The following is a 16907-nucleotide window of genomic DNA, read 5'->3' as shown; positions in this document are numbered from 1 at the left end:
TCTGTTTCATGTTTTAGCCAGTGACCTGAATGTTCCACAATATAATGAACCAGTCCTCTACATTGCAGAGACTTTAAAGTCTTGCTGCTCTTTGTATATTCTGAGGTAAATATTCCTGTCTCTGATCATGTCTCTTGTGTTTGACCAACGCAGGCCTTCAGGAAGTTTGATGAGATGAACGCCAAGTTGACAGATCAACTACGCAAGCTGACCAAACAGGTTAGAATCTTCCAGTCTCCTCTCTCTCTCTGTCTTCCGATGTTGTCTGGTTATCCTGTTTATCCTGTTGATGTTGTATGTTTATCATGTTATCCTGTTGTCATCCTTCTCTCATCTATTTGGTCTTCCATTCTCCTTTTCTTTCGTCCGAGGCCCCACAGGTTACATTCTTCCATTCTGCTCTCTCAGGCCACCAGCTTGTTTATTAGCTTTAGTCTGCGTCCCTAATGGAACCCTACACTCTTAGGAAAAAGGGTTCCAAAAGGGTTCTTCGGCTGTCCCCATAGGAGAATCCTTTGAAGAACTCTTTTTGGTTCCAGGTAGAACTCTTTTTGGTTCCATGTAGAACTCTTTTTGGTTCCAGGTAGAACTCTTTTTGGTTCCCTCTGTGTAAAAGATTCTACATGGAACTCAAAAGGGTTCTACCTGGAACCAAAAAGGGTTCTTCAAAGGATTCTCCTATGGGGACAGCCGAAGAACCCTTTTATAGGTTCTAGATAGCACTTTTTTTTTTCCTCCTAAGAGTGTATTCCCTATATAGTGCACTACTTTTGAGTTGAGCCCAATGGGACTAGGGTGCCATTTGGGACGAAAGCTTACCTTTTCCAAGCCTTCTACAGCACAGTCATTTCTCTGATCTGGTCACATGGGTGCTGTTTAACCTTTATAGCTTTAAATTGCTATCAGTCATGTGTTTTTACAGACAGACATCACGTTTTCCCCTGTTCAGGATACAGTGATAAGACTGTGTTATTATTGGAGAGAACAACATAAAGCATCCATAGTCCGTGACCTGTGTGTAGTCTGTCTCTAAGGTGCAGGAAGCCAGGCTAGCCCGTGACCTGTGTGTAATCTTTGTCTCTAAGGTGCAGGAAGCCAGGCTAGCCCGTGACCTGTGTGTAATCTTTGTCTCTAAGGTGCAGGAAGCCAGGCTAGCCCGTGACCTGTGTGTAGTCTTTGTCTCTAAGGTGCAGGAAGCCAGGCTAGTCTGTGATCTGTGTGTAATCTTTGTCTCTAAGGTGCAGGAAGCCAGGCTAGTCCGTGACCTGTGTGTAATCTTTGTCTCTAAGGTGCAGGAAGCCAGGCTAGTCCGTGACCTGTGTGTAGTCTTTGTCTCTAAGGTGCAGGAAGCCAGGCTAGCCCGTGACCTGTGTGTAGTCTCTCTAAGGTGCAGGAAGCCAGGCTAGCCCGTGACCTGTGTGTAGTCTTTGTCTCTAAGGTGCAGGAAGCCAGGCTAGCCCGTGACCTGTGTGTAATCTGTCTCTAAGGTGCAGGAAGCCAGGCTAGCTCGTGACCTGTGTGTTGTCTTTCTTAGGTGCAGGAAGCCAGGCTAGTCCGTGACCTGTGTGTAGTCTCTCTTAGGTGCAGGAAGCCAGGCTAGTCCGTGACCTGTGTGTAGTCTGTCTCTAAGGTGCAGGAAGCCAGGCTAGTCCGTGACCTGTGTGTAGTCTTTGTCTCTAAGGTGCAGGAAGCCAGGCTAGCCCGTGACCTGTGTGTAGTCTGTCTCTAAGATACAGGAAGCCAGGCTAGCCCGTGACCTGTGTGTAATCTTTGTCTCTAAGGTGCAGGAAGCCAGGCTAGCCCGTGACCTGTGTGTAATCTTTGTCTCTAAGATACAGGAAGCCAGACTAGCCCGGGATACCGAAGCCTTGAAGAAAACCCTCCAGGACTACGATGAGATGGTGGAGAAGTGAGTAGACCCCACCCCTACTGAGTATTCTCCTGTCTGATTGGTAGCTTGTCTCACCTTTCTCTTCCCTGATTGGTGACTTACCTCACCTACTCTGCTGGTTGGTCACTTTGGTCCATTATGCTTCCCTGATTGGTGGCTGGTCTGGATCTTCTCCCTGTCTGATTGGTGGCTGGTCTGGACCTTCTCCCTGTCTAATTGGTGGCTGGTCTGGACCTTCTCCCTGTCTGATTGGTGGCTGGTCTGGACATTCTCTCTTCCTGATTGGTGGCTGGTCTGGACCTTCTCCCTTCCTGATTGGTGGCTGGTCTGGAACTTCTCCCTTCCTGATTGGTGGCTGGTCTGGACCTTCTCCCTTCCTGATTGGTGGCTGGTCTGGAACTTCTCCCTTCCTGATTGGTGGCTGGTCTGGACCTTCTCCCTTCCTGATTGGTGGCTGGTCTGGAACTTCTCCCTTCTTGATTGGTGGCTGGTCTGGAACTTCTCCCTGTCTGATTGGTGGCTGGTCTGGACCTTCTCCCTTCCTGATTGGTGGCTGGTCTGGACCTTCTCCCTTCCTGATTGGTGGCTGGTCTGGACCTTCTCCCTTCCTGATTGGTGGCTGGTCTGGACCTTCTCCCTTCCTGATTGGTGGCTGGTCTGGACCTTCTCCCTTCCTGATTGGTGGCTGGTCTGGACCTTCTCCCTTCCTGATTGGTGGCTGGTCTGGACCTTCTCCCTTCCTGATTGGTGGCTGGTCTGGACCTTCTCCCTGTCTGATTGGTGGCTGGTCTGGACCTTCTCCCTGTCTGGTTGTCTGAATGGTGTATCTCCTCTTCTTCCGTATTGGTGACTCAGACTAACATCTACTGCTATAGTTGTTACCTCCTTTAAAAGTTGGGAGCTGACGCTGCGGGACTTAACTCCACTCCAGTTTATATATATATATATAACATGTCTTACTGAGCCTTTCCATAAGTCCTCTCCAGTTTATATATATATATATACCATGTCTTACTGAGCCTTTCCATAAGTCCACTCCAGTTTATATATACAGTGCCTTGCGAAAGTATTCGGCCCCCTTGAACTTTGCGACCTTTTGCCACATTTCAGGCTTCAAACATAAAGATATAAAACTGTATTTTTTTGTGAAGAATCAACAACAAGTGGGACACAATCATGAAGTGGAACGACATTTATTGGATATTTCAAACTTTTTTAACAAATCAAAAACTGAAAAATTGGGCGTGCAAAATTATTCAGCCCCCTTTAAGTTAATACTTTGTAGCGCCACCTTTTGCTGCGATTACAGCTGTAAGTCGCTTGAGGTATGTCTCTATCAGTTTTGCACATCGAGAGACTGACATTTTTTCCCATTCCTCCTTGCAAAACAGCTCGAGCTCAGTGAGGTTGGATACTTTACAGTATTGTAGCCTACTGTACCTGATCATATTCCTGGGCTTTACAGTGTTGTAGCCTACTGTACCTGATCATATTCCTGGGCTTTACAGTATTGTAGCCTACTGTACCTGATCATATTCCTGGGCTTTACAGTATTGTAGCCTACTGTACCTGATCATATTCCTGGGCTTTACAGTATTGTAGCCTACTGTACCTGATCATATTCCTGGGCTTTACAGTATTGTAGCCTACTGTACCTGATCATATTCCTGGGCTTTACAGTATTGTAGCCTACTGTACCTGATCATATTCCTGGGCTTTACAGTATTGTAGCCTACTGTACCTGATCATATTCCTGGGCTTTACAGTATTGTAGCCTACTGTGCCTGATCATATTCCTGGGCTTTACAGTATGGTAGCCTACTGTACCTGATCATTTTCCTGGGCTTTACAGTATTGTAGCCTACTGTAACTGATCATATTCCTGGGCTTTACAGTATTGTAGCCTACTGTAACTGATAATTTTCCTGGACTTTACAGTATTGTAGCCTACTGTACCTGATCATTTTCCTGGGCTTTACAGTGTTGTCTCCTACTGTGCCTGATCATTTTCCTGGGCTTTACAGTGTTGTCTCCTACTGTGCCTGATCATTTTCCTGGGCTTTACAGTATTGTAGCCTACTGTACCTGATCATTTTCCTGGGCTCTCGAGGTCGGTGTAAAACAGGCATCTGATTATATTGTTTGTGAATGGCAATGTCCGTGACCAAAATCACCAAGTCTACCAGTACTTTTGAAATGTCTCCAGTAGATTTTACATATTCCTCCTGAAAGCTCTAATCTGCTCACTTAAATGAATAGAGATCCTGGTCACGGTGCTACAGTATATTGTTACAGCATAATCAAAGTGAGGACAATCGGCGTTCTGCTGTATACTTATAGTCTATTGTAACCTGAAAGTCACACCTTTCCTCACCCCGCCCAAAACTCCACCCTTTAACACAGTTACCATTCAAAAACGAGCTGTTTATCTAAAAAAAAAGACATTGCGACCAAAGAGAACAGACAAAATGGACATTGTTCTCATCAAGACGGCTATAAGTAAGTGATGTCTGCTAAATAATCAAGTTAGATTTCTCCAGAAATAAAGAATTAAAAATAACACCCCACATCCCAGTTCTGATGACCCAGGCTAAGATCTACTGGTATATAACTGTTGTCCTGTAGGTACATCCCAGTTCTGATGGCCCAGGCTAAGATCTACTGGTATATAACTGTTGTCCTGTAGGTACATCCCAGTTCTGATGGCCCAGGCTAAGATCTACTGGTATATAACTGTTGTCCTGTCCTGTAGGTACATCCCAGTTCTGATGGCCCAGGCTAAGATCTACTGGTATATAACTGTTGTCCTGTCCTGTAGGTACATCCCAGTTCTGATGACCCAGGCTAAGATCTACTGGTATATAACTGTTGTCCTGTAGGTACATCCCAGTTCTGATGACCCAGGCTAAGATCTACTGGTATATAACTGTTGTCCTGTAGGTACATCCCAGTTCTGATGGCCCAGGCTAAGATCTACTGGTATATAACTGTTGTCCTGTAGGTACATCCCAGTTCTGATGACCCAGGCTAAGATCTACTGGTATATAACTGTTGTCCTGTAGGTACATCCCAGTTCTGATGGCCCAGGCTAAGATCTACTGGTATATAACTGTTGTCCTGTAGGTACATCCCAGTTCTGATGACCCAGGCTAAGATCTACTGGTATATAACTGTTGTCCTGTCCTGTAGGTACATCCCAGTGCTGATAACCCAGGCTAAGATCTACTGGTATATAACTGTTGTCCTGTAGGTACATCCCAGTTCTGATGACCCAGGCTAAGATCTACTGGTATATAACTGTTGTCCTGTAGGTACATCCCAGTTCTGATGACCCAGGCTAAGATCTACTGGTATATAACTGTTGTCCTGTAGGTACATCCCAGTTCTGATGACCCAGGCTAAGATCTACTGGTATATAACTGGTATATAACTGTTGTCCTGTAGGTACATCTCTGTGCTGATAACCCAGGCTAAGATCTACTGGTATATAACTGTTGTCCTGTCCTGTAGGTACATCCCAGTTCTGATGGCCCAGGCTAAGATCTACTGGTATATAACTGTTGTCCTGTCCTGTAGGTACATCCCAGTTCTGATGGCCCAGGCTAAGATCTACTGGTATATAACTGTTGTCCTGTCCTGTAGGTACATCCCAGTTCTGATGGCCCAGGCTAAGATCTACTGGTATATAACTGTTGTCCTGTCCTGTAGGTACATCCCAGTTCTGATGGCCCAGGCTAAGATCTACTGGTATATAACTGTTGTCCTGTCCTGTAGGTACATCCCAGTTCTGATGGCCCAGGCTAAGATCTACTGGTATATAACTGTTGTCCTGTCCTGTAGGTACATCCCAGTTCTGATGGCCCAGGCTAAGATCTACTGGTATATAACTGTTGTCCTGTAGGTACATCCCAGTTCTGATGACCCAGGCTAAGATCTACTGGTATATAACTGTTGTCCTGTCCTGTAGGTACATCCCAGTTCTGATGGCCCAGGCTAAGATCTACTGGTATATAACTGTTGTCCTGTAGGTACATCCCAGTTCTGATGGCCCAGGCTAAGATCTACTGGTATATAACTGTTGTCCTGTAGGTACATCCCAGTGCTGATGGCCCAGGCTAAGATCTACTGGTATATAACTGTTGTCCTGTCCTGTAGGTACATCCCAGTTCTGATGACCCAGGCTAAGATCTACTGGTATATAACTGTTGTCCTGTCCTGTAGGTACATCCCAGTGCTGATGGCCCAGGCTAAGATCTACTGGTATATAACTGTTGTCCTGTAGGTACATCCCAGTTCTGATAACCCAGGCTAAGATCTACTGGTATATAACTGTTGTCCTGTCCTGTAGGTACATCCCAGTTCTGATGACCCAGGCTAAGATCTACTGGTATATAACTGTTGTCCTGTAGGTACATCCCAGTTCTGATGGCCCAGGCTAAGATCTACTGGAATATAACTGTTGTCCTGTCCTGTAGGTACATCCCAGTGCTGATAACCCAGGCTAAGATCTACTGGTATATAACTGTTGTCCTGTCCTGTAGGTACATCCCAGTTCTGATGGCCCAGGCTAAGATCTACTGGTATATAACTGTTGTCCTGTCCTGTAGGTACATCCCAGTTCTGATGGCCCAGGCTAAGATCTACTGGTATATAACTGTTGTCCTGTAGGTACATCCCAGTTCTGATGGCCCAGGCTAAGATCTACTGGAATATAACTGTTGTCCTGTCCTGTAGGTACATCCCAGTGCTGATAACCCAGGCTAAGATCTACTGGTATATAACTGTTGTCCTGTCCTGTAGGTACATCCCAGTTCTGATGGCCCAGGCTAAGATCTACTGGTATATAACTGTTGTCCTGTCCTGTAGGTACATCCCAGTTCTGATGGCCCAGGCTAAGATCTACTGGTATATAACTGTTGTCCTGTAGGTACATCCCAGTTCTGATGACCCAGGCTAAGATCTACTGGTATATAACTGTTGTCCTGTCCTGTAGGTACATCCCAGTGCTGATAACCCAGGCTAAGATCTACTGGTATATAACTGTTGTCCTGTAGGTACATCCCAGTTCTGATGACCCAGGCTAAGATCTACTGGTATATAACTGTTGTCCTGTAGGTACATCCCAGTTCTGATGACCCAGGCTAAGATCTACTGGTATATAACTGTTGTCCTGTAGGTACATCCCAGTTCTGATGACCCAGGCTAAGATCTACTGGTATATAACTGGTATATAACTGTTGTCCTGTAGGTACATCTCTGTGCTGATAACCCAGGCTAAGATCTACTGGTATATAACTGTTGTCCTGTCCTGTAGGTACATCCCAGTTCTGATGGCCCAGGCTAAGATCTACTGGTATATAACTGTTGTCCTGTCCTGTAGGTACATCCCAGTTCTGATGGCCCAGGCTAAGATCTACTGGTATATAACTGTTGTCCTGTAGGTACATCCCAGTTCTGATGGCCCAGGCTAAGATCTACTGGAATATAACTGTTGTCCTGTCCTGTAGGTACATCCCAGTGCTGATAACCCAGGCTAAGATCTACTGGTATATAACTGTTGTCCTGTCCTGTAGGTACATCCCAGTTCTGATGGCCCAGGCTAAGATCTACTGGTATATAACTGTTGTCCTGTCCTGTAGGTACATCCCAGTTCTGATGGCCCAGGCTAAGATCTACTGGTATATAACTGTTGTCCTGTAGGTACATCCCAGTTCTGATGACCCAGGCTAAGATCTACTGGTATATAACTGTTGTCCTGTCCTGTAGGTACATCCCAGTTCTGATGGCCCAGGCTAAGATCTACTGGTATATAACTGTTGTCCTGTAGGTACATCCCAGTTCTGATGGCCCAGGCTAAGATCTACTGGTATATAACTGTTGTCCTGTAGGTACATCCCAGTGCTGATGGCCCAGGCTAAGATCTACTGGTATATAACTGTTGTCCTGTCCTGTAGGTACATCCCAGTTCTGATGACCCAGGCTAAGATCTACTGGTATATAACTGTTGTCCTGTCCTGTAGGTACATCCCAGTGCTGATGGCCCAGGCTAAGATCTACTGGTATATAACTGTTGTCCTGTAGGTACATCCCAGTTCTGATAACCCAGGCTAAGATCTACTGGTATATAACTGTTGTCCTGTCCTGTAGGTACATCCCAGTTCTGATGACCCAGGCTAAGATCTACTGGTATATAACTGTTGTCCTGTAGGTACATCCCAGTTCTGATGGCCCAGGCTAAGATCTACTGGAATATAACTGTTGTCCTGTCCTGTAGGTACATCCCAGTGCTGATAACCCAGGCTAAGATCTACTGGTATATAACTGTTGTCCTGTCCTGTAGGTACATCCCAGTTCTGATGGCCCAGGCTAAGATCTACTGGTATATAACTGTTGTCCTGTCCTGTAGGTACATCCCAGTTCTGATGGCCCAGGCTAAGATCTACTGGTATATAACTGTTGTCCTGTAGGTACATCCCAGTTCTGATGGCCCAGGCTAAGATCTACTGGAATATAACTGTTGTCCTGTCCTGTAGGTACATCCCAGTGCTGATAACCCAGGCTAAGATCTACTGGTATATAACTGTTGTCCTGTCCTGTAGGTACATCCCAGTTCTGATGGCCCAGGCTAAGATCTACTGGTATATAACTGTTGTCCTGTCCTGTAGGTACATCCCAGTTCTGATGGCCCAGGCTAAGATCTACTGGTATATAACTGTTGTCCTGTCCTGTAGGTACATCCCAGTTCTGATGACCCAGGCTAAGATCTACTGGTATATAACTGTTGTCCTGTAGGTACATCCCAGTTCTGATGGCCCAGGCTAAGATCTACTGGTATATAACTGTTGTCCTGTCCTGTAGGTACATCCCAGTTCTGATGGCCCAGGCTAAGATCTACTGGTATATAACTGTTGTCCTGTAGGTACATCCCAGTTCTGATTGCCCAGGCTAAGATCTACTGGTATATAACTGTTGTCCTGTAGGTACATCCCAGTGCTGATGGCCCAGGCTAAGATCTACTGGAACAGGGAGAACTACCAGATGGTTGAGAAGATCTTCCGGAAGTCGGTGGAGTTCTGCAACGAACACGACACCTGGAAGCTCAACGTGGCTCACGTTCTCTTCATGCAGGAGAACAAGTACAAGGAAGCCATCGGCTTTTACGAACCCATCGTTAAGAAACACTACGACAACGTGAGTTAACTAGAGAGGGAGGGAGATGGGGGGAGAAAGGAGAGAGGGAGGGAGATGGGGGGAGAAAGGAGAGAGGGAGGGAGATGGGGGGAGAAAGGAGAGAGGGAGGGAGATGGGGGGAGAAAGGAGAGAGGGAGGGAGATGGGGGGAGAAAGGAGAGAGGGAGGGAGATGGGGGAGAGAGGGAGGGAGATGGGGGAGAGAGGAGAGAGGGAGGGAGATGGGGGGAGAAAGGAGAGAGGGAGGGAGATGGGGGGAGAAAGGAGAGAGGGAGGGAGATGGGGGGAGAAAGGAGAGAGGGAGGGAGATGGGGGGAGAAAGGAGAGAGGGAGGGAGATGGGGGAGAAAGGAGAGAGGGAGGGAGATGGGGGGAGAAAGGAGAGAGGGAGGGAGATGGGGGAGAAAGGAGAGAGGGAGGGAGATGGGGGGAGAAAGGAGAGAGGGAGGGAGATGGGGGGAGAAAGGAGAGAGGGAGGGAGATGGGGGAGAAAGGAGAGAGGGAGGGAGATGGGGGGAGAGAGGAGAGAGGGAGGGAGATGGGGGGAGAAAGGAGAGAGGGAGGGAGATGGGGGGAGAAAGGAGAGAGGGAGGGAGATGGGGGGAGAAAGGAGAGAGGGAGGGAGATGGGGGGGAGAAAGGAGAGAGGGAGGGAGATGGGGGAGAAAGGAGAAAGGGAGGGAGATGGGGGGAGAAAGGAGAGAGGGAGGGAGATGGGGGAGAGAGGAGAGAGGGATGGAGATGGGGGGGAGAAAGGAGAGAGGGAGGGGGATGGGGGGAGAAAGGAGAGAGGGAGGGAGATGGGGGGAGAAAGGAGAGAGGGAGGGAGATGGGGGAGAGAGGGAGGGAGATGGGGGAGAGAGGAGAGAGGGAGGGAGATGGGGGAGAAAGGAGAGAGGGAGGGAGATGGGGGGAGAAAGGAGAGAGGGAGGGAGATGGGGGAGAAAGGAGAGAGGGAGGGAGATGGGGGGAGAAAGGAGAGAGGGAGGGAGATGGGGGGAGAAAGGAGAGAGGGAGGGAGATGGGGGGAGAAAGGAGAGAGAGAGGGAGATGGGGGGAGAAAGGAGAGAGGGAGGGGGATGGGGGGAGAAAGGAGAGAGGGAGGGGGATGGGGGAGAAAGGAGAGAGGGAGGGAGATGGGGGGAGAAAGGAGAGAGGGAGGGAGATGGGGGGAGAAAGGAGAGAGGGAGGGAGATGGGGGGAGAAAGGAGAGAGGGAGGGAGATGGGGGAGAAAGGAGAGAGGGAGGGAGATGGGGGGAGAGAGGAGAGAGGGAGGGAGATGGGGGAGAAAGGAGAGAGGGAGGGAGATGGGGGAGAAAGGAGAGAGGGAGGGAGATGGGGGGAGAAAGGAGAGAGGGAGGGAGATGGGGGGAGAAAGGAGAGAGGGAGGGAGATGGGGGAGAAAGGAGAGAGGGAGGGAGATGGGGAGAAAGGAGAGAGGGAGGGAGATGGGGGGGAGAGGAGAGAGGGAGGGAGATGGGGGAGAAAGGAGTGCTTTCCTAAGGCACAGTCTAATACCATTTGAATGTTTACGGGCCTTAGATGTTTCTGTTCAGAAAACCCCTGTAGTGGACTACTGTTGACCATAGTCATATAGACTATAGTTCTGTTGACCTGTTGACCGTAGTCATGTAGACTATAGTTCTGTTGACCGTAGTCATATAGACTATAGTTCTGTTGACCGTAGTCATGTAGACTATAGTTCTGTTGACCGTAGTCATGTAGACTATAGTTCTGTTGACCGTAGTCATGTAGACTATAGTTCTGTTGACCGTAGTCATGTAGACTATAGTTCTGTTGACCGTAGTCATGTAGACTATAGTTCTGTTGACCGTAGTCATGTAGACTATAGTTCTGTTGACCGTAGTCATGTAGACTATAGTTCTGTTGACCTGTTGACCGTAGTCATATAGACTATAGTTCTGTTGACCGTAGTCATGTAGACTATAGTTCTGTTGACCGTAGTTATGTAGATTATAGTTCTGTTGACCGTAGTCATATAGACTATAGTTCTGTTGACCGTAGTCATGTAGACTATAGTTCTGTTGACCGTAGTCATATAGACTATAGTTCTGTTGACCGTAGTCATGTAGACTATAGTTCTGTTGACCTGTTGACCGTAGTCATATAGACTATAGTTCTGTTGACCGTAGTCATGTAGACTATAGTTCTGTTGACCGTAGTCATGTAGACTATAGTTCTGTTGACCGTAGTCATGTAGACTATAGTTCTGTTGACCGTAGTCATGTAGACTATAGTTCTGTTGACCGTAGTCATGTAGACTATAGTTCTGTTGACCGTAGTCATGTAGACTATAGTTCTGTTGACCGTAGTCATGTAGACTATAGTTCTGTTGACCATAGTCATATAGACTATAGTTCTGTTGACCGTAGTCATGTAGACTATAGTTCTGTTGACCGTAGTCATATAGACTATAGTTCTGTTGACCGTAGTCATGTAGACTATAGTTCTGTTGACCGTAGTGATGTAGACTATAGTTCTGTTGACCGTAGTCATATAGACTATAGTTCTGTTGACCGTAGTCATGTAGACTATAGTTCTGTTGACCTGTTGACCGTAGTCATGTAGACTATAGTTCTGTTGACCGTAGTCATATAGACTATAGTTCTGTTGACCTGTTGACCGTAGTCATATAGACTATAGTTCTGTTGACCGTAGTCATATAGACTATAGTTCTGTTGACCGTAGTCATGTAGACTATAGTTCTGTTGACCGTAGTCATGTAGACTATAGTTCTGTTGACCGTAGTCATGTAGACTATAGTTCTGTTGACCGTAGTCATGTAGACTATAGTTCTGTTGACCGTAGTCATATAGACTATAGTTCTGTTGACCGTAGTCATGTAGACTATAGTTCTGTTGACCGTAGTCATGTAGACTATAGTTCTGTTGACCATAGTCATATAGACTATAGTTCTGTTGACCGTAGTCATGTAGACTATAGTTCTGTTGACCGTAGTCATGTAGACTATAGTTCCGTTGACCGTAGTCATATAGACTATAGTTCTGTTGACCTGTTGACCGTAGTCATATAGACTATAGTTCTGTTGACCGTAGTCATATAGACTATAGTTCTGTTGACCGTAGTCATGTAGACTATAGTTCTGTTGACCGTAGTCATGTAGACTATAGTTCTGTTGACCGTAGTCATGTAGACTATAGTTCTGTTGACCGTAGTCATATAGACTATAGTTCTGTTGACCGTAGTCATGTAGACTATAGTTCTGTTGACCGTAGTCATGTAGACTATAGTTCTGTTGACCATAGTCATATAGACTATAGTTCTGTTGACCGTAGTCATGTAGACTATAGTTCTGTTGACCGTAGTCATGTAGACTATAGTTCTGTTGACCGTAGTCATATAGACTATAGTTCTGTTGACCGTAGTCATGTAGACTATAGTTCTGTTGACCGTAGTCATGTAGACTATAGTTCTGTTGACCTGTTGACCGTAGTCATGTAGACTATAGTTCTGTTGACCGTAGTCATGTAGACTATAGTTCTGTTGACCGTAGTCATGTAGACTATAGTTCTGTTGACCGTAGTCATGTAGACTATAGTTCTGTTGACCGTAGTCATGTAGACTATAGTTCTGTTGACCGTAGTCATGTAGACTATAGTTCTGTTGACCGTAGTCATGTAGACTATAGTTCTGTTGACCGTAGTCATGTAGACTATAGTTCTGTTGACCGTAGTCATGTAGACTATAGTTCTGTTGACCGTAGTCATGTAGACTATAGTTCTGTTGACCTGTTGACCGTAGTCATATAGACTATAGTTCTGTTGACCGTAGTCATGTAGACTATAGTTCTGTTGACCGTAGTTATGTAGATTATAGTTCTGTTGACCGTAGTCATATAGACTATAGTTCTGTTGACCGTAGTCATGTAGACTATAGTTCTGTTGACCGTAGTCATATAGACTATAGTTCTGTTGACCGTAGTCATGTAGACTATAGTTCTGTTGACCTGTTGACCGTAGTCATATAGACTATAGTTCTGTTGACCGTAGTCATGTAGACTATAGTTCTGTTGACCGTAGTCATGTAGACTATAGTTCTGTTGACCGTAGTCATGTAGACTATAGTTCTGTTGACCGTAGTCATGTAGACTATAGTTCTGTTGACCGTAGTCATGTAGACTATAGTTCTGTTGACCGTAGTCATGTAGACTATAGTTCTGTTGACCGTAGTCATGTAGACTATAGTTCTGTTGACCGTAGTCATGTAGACTATAGTTCTGTTGACCGTAGTCATGTAGACTATAGTTCTGTTGACCGTAGTCATGTAGACTATAGTTCTGTTGACCATAGTCATATAGACTATAGTTCTGTTGACCGTAGTCATGTAGACTATAGTTCTGTTGACCGTAGTCATATAGACTATAGTTCTGTTGACCGTAGTCATGTAGACTATAGTTCTGTTGACCGTAGTGATGTAGACTATAGTTCTGTTGACCGTAGTCATATAGACTATAGTTCTGTTGACCGTAGTCATGTAGACTATAGTTCTGTTGACCTGTTGACCGTAGTCATGTAGACTATAGTTCTGTTGACCATAGTCATATAGACTATAGTTCTGTTGACCTGTTGACCGTAGTCATATAGACTATAGTTCTGTTGACCGTAGTCATATAGACTATAGTTCTGTTGACCGTAGTCATGTAGACTATAGTTCTGTTGACCGTAGTCATGTAGACTATAGTTCTGTTGACCGTAGTCATGTAGACTATAGTTCTGTTGACCGTAGTCATGTAGACTATAGTTCTGTTGACCGTAGTCATATAGACTATAGTTCTGTTGACCGTAGTCATGTAGACTATAGTTCTGTTGACCGTAGTCATGTAGACTATAGTTCTGTTGACCATAGTCATATAGACTATAGTTCTGTTGACCGTAGTCATGTAGACTATAGTTCTGTTGACCGTAGTCATGTAGACTATAGTTCCGTTGACCGTAGTCATATAGACTATAGTTCTGTTGACCTGTTGACCGTAGTCATATAGAGACTATAGTTCTGTTGACCGTAGTCATATAGACTATAGTTCTGTTGACCGTAGTCATGTAGACTATAGTTCTGTTGACCGTAGTCATGTAGACTATAGTTCTGTTGACCGTAGTCATGTAGACTATAGTTCTGTTGACCGTAGTCATATAGACTATAGTTCTGTTGACCGTAGTCATGTAGACTATAGTTCTGTTGACCGTAGTCATGTAGACTATAGTTCTGTTGACCATAGTCATATAGACTATAGTTCTGTTGACCGTAGTCATGTAGACTATAGTTCTGTTGACCGTAGTCATGTAGACTATAGTTCTGTTGACCGTAGTCATATAGACTATAGTTCTGTTGACCGTAGTCATGTAGACTATAATTCTGTTGACCGTAGTCATGTAGACTATAGTTCTGTTGACCTGTTGACCGTAGTCATGTAGACTATAGTTCTGTTGACCGTAGTCATGTAGACTATAGTTCTGTTGACCGTAGTCATGTAGACTATAGTTCTGTTGACCGTAGTCATATAGACTATAGTTCTGTTGACCGTAGTCATGTAGACTATAGTTCTGTTGACCGTAGTCATGTAGACTATAGTTCTGTTGACCGTAGTCATATAGACTATAGTTCTGTTGACCGTAGTCATGTAGACTATAGTTCTGTTGACCGTAGTCATGTAGACTATAGTTCTGTTGACCGTAGTCATGTAGACTATAGTTCTGTTGACCGTAGTCATATAAACTACAGGATAATATGAGGTCTGGTGATGTCATGCTGCTATTGAAATGAATCCTGTCTCTGCTCCCCTGCTGGCTACATAGCTGGAACACTGTAATATACAGGAGTGTCCCTGCCGACGTAAACCCTCGGTAACACCCACACACCCACGTCCCTGTACCCCATTCTCACCCCGGGTGGGAGAGTGCAGTGACTCTGAATGCAGTGGCCAGTCTCACCCCTGGTGGCAGAGTGCAGTGACTCTGAATGCAGTGGCCAGTCTCACCCCTGGTGGCAGAGTGCAGTGACTCTGAATGCAGTGGCCAGTCTCACACTTTGGGTTGAGTCTCACACTTTGGTTGAGTCCCAAATGGTCCCTTATTCCCTACAAAGTGCACTAATTTTGCCCAACGCACATAGCACTCTGGTCAAAGGTAGTGCACTATGTAGGGAATAGGGTGCCATTAGGGATGCTCTGAATGCTGTGTCTCATCTCTGCATGATACTTTAGTGTTTCTGGAGTGATGAAGTGTTGAACATCCACAGTCTACTAACGCAGGTCTGCCCTTCTCCCAAAGTGTCCTGACTGATCTCTCTCTCTCCCCCGCTCTCTCTCTCTCTCTCTTTCTCTCCTTTCTCTCTCTCTCTCCATTCCCCTCTTGCTCTCTCTCCCCCGCTCTCTTTCTCTCTCCCCCCCTTTCTCTCTCCCCCCCTCTCTCTCTCCCTCTCTCTCTCCCTCCCCCTCCCTCTCGCCCCCCCCCCCTTCTCTTTCTCCCCCCCCCTCTCCAGATCCTGAATGTCAGTGCTGTTGTGCTGGCTAACCTGTGTGTCTCATATATCATGACCAGCCAGAACGAAGAGGTAGGAGTGAGTGAGTGAGTGAGTGAGTGAGTGGAGTGGAGTGGAGTGGAGTGGAGTGGAGTGGAGTGAGTGGAGTGGAGTGGAGTGGAGTGGAGTGGAGTGGAGTGGAGTGGAGTGGAGTGAAGTGAAGTGAAGTGAAGTGAAGTGGAGTGGAGTGGAGTGGAGTGAGTGGAGTGGAGTGGAGTGGAGTGGAGTGAGTGAGTGGAGTGGAGTGGAGTGGAGTGGAGTGGAGTGGAGTGGAGTGGAGTGGAGTGAGTGGAGTGAGTGGAGTGGAGTGGAGTGGAGTGGAGTGGACAGTATAAGACACAGTGAAACATCTGATCCCACCACTGTCCCTGTAACCCTGTTCTCCTCAGGCTGAAGAACTGATGAGGAAGATCGAGAAGGAGGAAGAGCAGATCTCCTACGACGACCCCGATAAGAAAGTCTTCCACCTCTGTATCGTCAACCTGGTGATAGGGTGAGTTGGATTTCCCCGGTCCTTCAGCGGTGTAGTGGAGGGGGGAACTTACAGAAACTCTTCTCACACACCTTTTGGGGGCAAAATGCATTGAAAGAATAGGGAGCCGTTACTATTGTTTTACCACTGCATCACTGGTTACATTGACAGGTTCTGTTACACTACACTGTGTTAATAGTGTTGCTATGTCTCTTCCAGGACCCTGCACTGTGTTAATAGTGTTTTTATGTCTCTTCCAGGACCCTGTACTGTGTTAATAGTGTTGCTATGTCTCTTCCAGGACCCTGCACTGTGTTAATAGTGTTTTTATGTCTCTTCCAGGACCCTGCACTGTGTTAATAGTGTTGCTATGTCTCTTCCAGGACCCTGCACTGTGTTAATGAATAGGGTTTATATCTCTCTTCCAGGCCCTTGTACTGTGTTAATGGGGTTTCTATGTCTCTTCCAGGACCTACATCACTGGTTACATTGACAGGTTCTGTTACACTACACTGTGTTAATAGTGTTTTTATGTCTCTTCTAGGACCCTACACTGTGTTAATGGGGTTTCTATGTCTCTTCTAGGACCCTGCACTGTGTTAATGGGGTTTCTATGTCTCTTCTAGGACCCTGTACTGTGTTAATGGGGTTTCTATGTCTCTTCTAGGACCCTGCACTGTGTTAATGGGGTTTCTATGTCTCTTCCAGGACCCTGCACTGTGTTAATGGGGTTTCTATGTCTCTTCTAGGACCCTGCACTGTGTTCATGGGGTTTCTATGTCTCTTCTAGGACCCTGC

At 46.1% G+C, this 16907-nt stretch overlaps 1 protein-coding gene across 1 annotated transcript in view; it reads left to right on the top strand.

The window, feature by feature from the left end:
* Nucleotides 1-16907, top strand: part of LOC139405228 (intraflagellar transport protein 70A-like) — a 38882-nt gene that overhangs the window by 19394 nt on the left and 2581 nt on the right. Inside the window, exons 12-16 of the mRNA XM_071147664.1 lie at nt 154-219; nt 1833-1909; nt 8872-9082; nt 15599-15670; nt 16027-16130. Of these exons, the coding sequence (XP_071003765.1) occupies nt 154-219; nt 1833-1909; nt 8872-9082; nt 15599-15670; nt 16027-16130 (530 nt within the window). The remainder of the gene's footprint in view (nt 1-153; nt 220-1832; nt 1910-8871; nt 9083-15598; nt 15671-16026; nt 16131-16907) is intronic.

The sequence above is a fragment of the Oncorhynchus clarkii genome, unplaced genomic scaffold (assembly GCF_045791955.1).
Source record: "Oncorhynchus clarkii lewisi isolate Uvic-CL-2024 unplaced genomic scaffold, UVic_Ocla_1.0 unplaced_contig_3130_pilon_pilon, whole genome shotgun sequence".
Classification (NCBI taxonomy): domain Eukaryota; kingdom Metazoa; phylum Chordata; class Actinopteri; order Salmoniformes; family Salmonidae; genus Oncorhynchus; species Oncorhynchus clarkii.
Note: the sequence above shows the minus strand (reverse complement) of the source record. Positions and strands in the feature narration are given on the sequence as shown.